A 6,286-nucleotide genomic window follows, 5' to 3' on the forward strand; every position below is an offset into this window, starting at 1 on the left:
AGTGTGGTTCCTTTCTTCCTGGTGTGGGGATGCTGGAGGTCTCCAAAAGTTTGGGATGGCATTGGCCTGGTGAGGGGCTTCTGTCTCTCCCAGGCTTTTCTCCCGGGAATAACTACCTAGACCTGTGTGAGGCTTTGCTCTCAGTGTCACTTAGCAGACCCCTGTACTGCTGGAGTTGAGGATTTGCTGTCTTTTCTTTGCCTTCCTCTCAGTGCTGTGTTCACAAGTGCTCTTATTCCAAGTGCCTCCTTTGCTTCCACAGGACCAGGAGCTTGAAGAGCTAAAGCAACGAGTTAACACTTTAACATCTCAGAATGAACAGCTCCAAGCAACAGTTACACAGCAGGTGTCACAGATCCAGCAGCACAAGGACCAGTACAATCTCCTTAAAGTGCAGCTAGGTAGGCTCCAGGAAGGGTAACAGAGTACCCTTGCTAGTGCAAAGCTCTACAGCAAGCTGCAGAGCAGCTGCAGCAGACAGTCTGCTGCCTCCTCAGTCCTGCAGCACATGGAAGCCTCCCACAGAGATAAAATGCACTTCTCTCAATTCCATTTGGAGCATTGCAAACAATTTTGTTCAGCTGGAGAAGCTGAAGCTGGGTGCCTGGGAGCTGCTGGTGGAGGCTCTCTGTATACTTTCAAGTCAGTCCAAGACTGTTGCTGCTGTTCAGACTCAGCAGATGAACAGATGGGCCATGGTATGTGCTGAAGCTGGGGTCTGTGAATGAAAGCAGGACTTGGGGAAGAGCTGTGGCATGGCAGATGTGCAAGATGGGGCCTGTGACAGTCACTAGAGAGATGCTTAAATCAGGAGAGTGTACTGAAGTCATTCCAAGGGGAGAATGCCTGATAAGCTGGAGGTCGTGTGGCTCCAGAAAGTACTTCTGCCTTCAGGATTGCCCGTGACTAAAATTACTTGAGGAAACACTTGTTCTTCCTCCATGGAATGACTTACCTGGGAACTTACTTTGGATGAACTGAGTGAGGCAGCATGCAAGGGCAGCCACAAATACCCCTGGAAAGAGTGGCAAATCAGAGCTCTTGATTCAGCTCTTGGCAGAGAATTCTAAATCCTCTGCTTTGCTTCTTGAGTTAGGCTTCTGCTGCCCTGTGAGGCAGGAGGAGGAGGGGCAAGAAGGACCTTAATGGGTGTGTTTGAAGCTAGCTTCAAAACGAAGTTGGTGACCTCTGTTCCAAACTGTCTTTCAGGAAAGGACACTCAGCAACACAACTCCCATGCTGACACGTTCCAGGTGAATGGCTTTCAGACAGAAGAAGTGAGCAGACTGAAAGAGGAGTTGGAAGAATGGAAAACCAAGCATGAACTGCTGCAGGGGCAGCTAAGGGAACGGGAGGCTGTGCCTGAGCAGCTGGTAGGTCCTGTCTCAGCACAACAGGTAACAACTGGCTGCATGCTGATAACAGGAAACAGAGTGGGAGATGGCTTGAGTAGGGTCTCTGCTGCTTCACACTGTCCCCAGGAGGAGTTTGTGCAGCTGTACAATCAGTGGGTTTTTCTTTAATGTATTTTGGGTAGGAAAAAGAAAATAATTCTAGGTGTCTTCCTCAGGGCGGGTAATGCCCAAGACATATTTATGGTGGTTTACATTTTGCTGTGCATTGGTGAGAGATGATTTTGCATCCACTTTAGAGGAGACCATCCAGCAATCAGAGCTTTGTGATGTGCATTTCTTAATCTTTTTGCACCCTCTCTGCTGGCAGCTTTGGCCATGCAAACACAGGGTTTGCTTTGTGCTCTGACATGACTCTGTTTGGTCTGCCTGGCTCTGGGGCTGATTTTTCTTGTTGCTGTTACAGACATCCCCACAGCTGGAAATGGGAACAGCAGAGCAGTCGCCACAGACCAGCAAATCTGGTGGCTTGGAGCACAATGATGAACTGCAGAAGGTGAACTTGTGGTATTTCAGGCAAAGCTGAAGTGAAGAGTGGTAGCTGGGGTGGGAAGGGAGCTTTGGCAGGAAGCAGCATAGACTCTTGAGCATGTTGGGGTTTTTAGTGGTGTACCCTCAGGTGAAGAGCACTGAGGTTACACATCCAGAAATGAATCTTTGCCAAGCAAGAAGGAGACTTCAGCTGGCTCTCCAGACCCACAAAGTCTGTTTATCAAGTGCAACACGTTTTTAAATGCTGATATGAAAGCTTCCAGACATTAGATGTGCAGCACAGAGGAAGTGTTTAAGTATCTGCAGGTCCTAGAATTGAAGGTAGCTGTTGCAAAAGCCATCTAGCAGAGCTCCTCTGATCAGGGAGCTCATAGTGCCTCGCTAAGCCATAAATAATGGGCTTCTGCACCAAGGATGGAGGGGTGTGGAGGATGCTGCTGGGACTGCTATGGTGTGAAACACCTTTAGAACCCTGACTGAGCCTTGGCTGGCACAGAAAAGTGCAAGAGCAGGGTGGAAATGTCTGTTGCTGACTGGCTTTGTCTTCTAGAGGAACAGGCACTGTGTTCTCCTAGAGAGAGCTGCAGCTTTCCTGTCATCAAGGAAGCAGTTCCTCTTATAGCAAGTAAGAAAAAATGTGATGTGAAGAACAGCCTTGCTCTGTTGAATTAATTAAAGTATGTTTTGTCTTTGTGTCCTGCAGGAATTAGAAATGCTCAGGAGTCAGATACAGCTACAGGCTGCAGAAATCTCTAAGCTTCAGATGGAGAACCAAAAGCTACAAGTAATGGTACCAGTGAAAAAGTTCCTTATTTTCTCCCTGGGGACTAAACCTTGAAGACTTCCCTTCCTGCCTATGCTGTCTGTAGCTTTTGTCCCAACCCAAGCTTGTTCTAAGAACATACGCTGACAAGGGACTCCAGCAGTGTCCTAAATGTTAAGTAGGGAAATCCTTCCTGAGGAAAGAGAGCACTTCCAGCCCTTAATTTGCTATTGGAGAGACTTGAGTGGGGAAAATCTCAGTGTTGGATGTACAGATCACCTCAGGAGAAGGCTTCTGCCATTTACAAGGCTCAGCTGCTCTGAAGGCAGATGCCATTGCACACATGTTGGCCATGTGTGCTGGCGAGGTGGAGGCATTCAAGTGCTCCATGCTGCCACTGGTTGTCAGACCACTGCCACCCTCCAGACTGCCTGCCTGCCTTCCCTAGAGCTTTGGCTAAAGGTGGCTTTGTAACTGGAGAAGCAATTGGCCTGAGTTCATGCCAGGTTGCAGTTTTAGCTGAGACAGCTGCTCCATTTTGGAGGTAATAACTGAGGGCAGGGCTGGCTGAGACTAAACCCTTGCTGTTTTTAGTAGTCACATACAAAGATGTGGATATTTAGCTGCAAAAACCCCACCTTGTGGCCTCTACTAGACAGGATCTGCCTAGGAAAAACCTAGCAGCCCTTTAGAGAGCCACTCCTATGATATAAGTATTGCACCCTGTGGGTTTGTGTGCTCCTGTTTACTGAGACCCCAGGAAGCACAGATCTGCTTCCTGCTGCCTTCCAGCACAGGATGCATGGAACTGCCACACCTGGGCTATGCTGCAAGAAGAAAACAGGGTTTGAAATTGCAGGACTGACTGTGTAAGGCCTTAGCTTGCTGTCTTTGGATGGAGACATTCAGTGCTGTGATGTGGCATTTCCTGTCCCCAGAATGCAGCTGCAGATCCTGCGTTAGGAGATGGTGCAACAGCAAACAGCTCGGAGCTGGAGGGGAGACTTCAACAAGAAATAAAAGACCTGAAGGTTGGTAGTGGGTGGACATCACACCAAGTCACTTGATCCTCAGCCTTTAGTCAGGAGAACCTCTATACTAGGAAAGGCTTCGGGTGGAAGAGTTGTTTCCTCTGCATCTGAAGTGCTGCAGGCTGTGCAGGGGAAGCTGGATGCATCTCCTGCCTTTTTCTTTTGGGAAATGTAGGCCCTGTCTGCCTTTAAAAGAACTGGCTAGGAAATGGTTTCATACTCCACTTTGGCTGGGAGCAAGGCAGCCACTGATAAACTTCCACCTATCTTACTCCTGGTCAGTAATGAGGGCATTTGGGTAAGGAAGTGTGTGGGAGCAAGGCTACAGGGCTCTTGGTGAGGCTGGAGCTGTTGCAGGTGGAGTGTAGAATGTGCTTGTAGGAAACAAGGCCTCAGCTGTTCTGTGCTTGTGGCTATTGTGTGGATTTGTCCCATGGCCAGAGCGAAGTCAAAGCCCTCTCTGAGGAAAAAGAAGTGCTAAAGCAGCACCTGGACTCATCCAGTAGCACAGTTGCTATCTTGCAAGACGAGAAAAGCAAACTGCAGCAAGAAGTTGCAGAGTCAAAGAAGGAGCAGGACGATCTGCTGGTGCTTTTGGCTGACCAGGACCAGAAGCTGCTGGCGCTGAAGATCAAGCTGAAGGATCTGGGTTTCCCGGTAAGCAAAGCAAAGGCTCCAGCAGGGCCCTGGGGCTGAGGTGGGGCCTGCTGACCCTGCCTGGGTTGCTTTCTCAACTTACATGGGCAGCCACTGCTAAAAGGTGGTGATGCCTCCTGAAAAGTGTCCAGCCTGGCTCTTGTGAGGAGAACCTGTCATGCGTGCCTGCAGTGCTGCCTGCCCACGGGCCTGGCCTTGCTGCAGCTTCTGCCAGCTGGTGGCTGTGTTAATGCAAAGAGATGGTTCCACAGGTAGTGATAACTAGAGAGCTTTTGTCTGCTTCTGAAGCAGCACTGCAAGCTTAGAGCAGTGCTCAGGGCCTTGCTGGGCAGCTTGTTTCAAGAAGCCTTTGCGGCTGGACGTATGAAGTTCCTCAGTGGAATGTATGGGGCAGAATAGATGGTGCTGAGCAGAGGCTGTGGTCCCCAGCAGTCAGCCACCCTTCGCCAAGAAGCCACCACCACAGGTGCCTCTACTGAGCACTAACTGATACATGATCATTTTAGGTTGTCTTTAAGCTTAACTCCTCAGCAGCTGCTTGCCTTCAGGAGGCTGGATCAGAGCAAGGGATGTTACTCCTCACCACACATCTTCCCTCATTTCAGGTTGAAGATGAAGATGACATTGAATCTGGAGATCAAGGAGATGAAGATGAGGATGGGGATGAAGAGGAGCAAGACTAGAAAGCTTTTGTGTCTTACTATGAAAACTAGATTGCATTGTTATTGGGGGGAAAAAATCTACTTTTGGTATACAAAGCAAAACATCTGCTGATGAGAGGCAGATGGGAAAGTGGCAACTGTGGGACTAGTTCCAAGTTACTGAAGTGTTGGGAACCCCTTCATGCTAGGTAAAGCAAACCAAAATCACTCTTTAGGTTCTACATGAGTATCCCAAATTGTACTTACTTAGAAGTTGCTTTAGACACTGTTTAAAGCTTGAGGATGACAATGTGGCAGCCTCAGTTCATTGTCTCTGACAGGAGTTCTGTGCATTTGTCTGCAGTTTTAACCTTCTGGAACTCTTAACATAATTAAACACAGAAGTATTTGGTTTAACACCTGTCAGATGGAATCATTGCTGCCCCTGCCTTCAGCACAGAGCTTCAGTGTAATTCATGGCTTCCTGTAAAGAGTAGTGGTGAGGGTGAAGGGTCGGGGTGGCTGCAGTGTGTGGTGGCCACTCTGCCAGCCTTGTGGGCTGGCTCTCCAGGTGTGCCTGGACCTGCACAGCATTGAGTGCCTTGACATCTGCCACAGCTGCAGCGGAACCGCAGCGCCGCGCTCCCAACGCGGGAGAGGGTTCCTGGAAAGGCTGCACGAGAGAGCTACTGGAGAGTCTGTGGGAAAACAAAGACCAATGCACTCTGTTCTGAAGATCTAACGTGCTACTGAGTCAGCAGCCCAGTGAGTTCAAAACTTGCTGACTACTTCAGTTAAGGAAATGAAAACTCCTGTGATTTATATAACTTATTGGCTCTTGATGAGTGAATAAAAGAGAACGTTTTAAAAGAAAAAAAGTGAAGAGAGTAAGTGCATCACTTTCATTGGTTGGGTAATAGGTCTGTCCACTTGGTACTCATTAATTTAACTCTTCTCTTAATAAAGTTTATTTTAATACACAGGGTGCCCAGTAACATACCATGCACTGGGGCTCTCACCACAGGGCTGCTGGTGCAGGTTCTGCATTTTTCAACAAGGTTGCCTTCAGCTGCTAAACTTCCTGAGAGCTGCTTTTAAAAGCAAAATCATTCCTTAAATAACTGGAGGAACAGCAGGAAAGAAAGGCTTCTTCAAAGTCACCTCTGTGTTTAACAGGAACTTGTTGGAAGGAGTGGTTTAAATAAGCTCTACAGTTGTGCTCTGTCCATCCTTGGGCAGATTTTTTTTTGGAGTTGGGGGAAAAGGGCAGGGGTGAGAAGCAATCCTAGA

At 48.4% G+C, this 6,286-nt stretch overlaps 1 protein-coding gene across 2 annotated transcripts in view; it reads left to right on the top strand.

The window, feature by feature from the left end:
• Positions 1-5,851, top strand: part of USO1 (USO1 vesicle transport factor) — a 28,239-nt gene extending 22,388 nt beyond the window's left edge. For both annotated transcript variants that reach the window (XM_054392270.1, XM_054392269.1), the window contains 7 exons: positions 263-401; positions 1,210-1,373; positions 1,819-1,908; positions 2,608-2,694; positions 3,606-3,698; positions 4,140-4,355; positions 4,961-5,851. In XM_054392270.1, the coding sequence (XP_054248245.1) occupies positions 263-401; positions 1,210-1,373; positions 1,819-1,908; positions 2,608-2,694; positions 3,606-3,698; positions 4,140-4,355; positions 4,961-5,038 (867 nt within the window). In that variant the 3' untranslated portion in view covers positions 5,039-5,851. The remainder of the gene's footprint in view (positions 1-262; positions 402-1,209; positions 1,374-1,818; positions 1,909-2,607; positions 2,695-3,605; positions 3,699-4,139; positions 4,356-4,960) is intronic.
• The last annotated feature ends 435 nt before the right edge of the window (positions 5,852-6,286 follow it).

The sequence above is a fragment of the Indicator indicator genome, chromosome 25 (assembly GCF_027791375.1).
Source record: "Indicator indicator isolate 239-I01 chromosome 25, UM_Iind_1.1, whole genome shotgun sequence".
Taxonomy (NCBI): Eukaryota; Metazoa; Chordata; class Aves; order Piciformes; family Indicatoridae; genus Indicator; species Indicator indicator.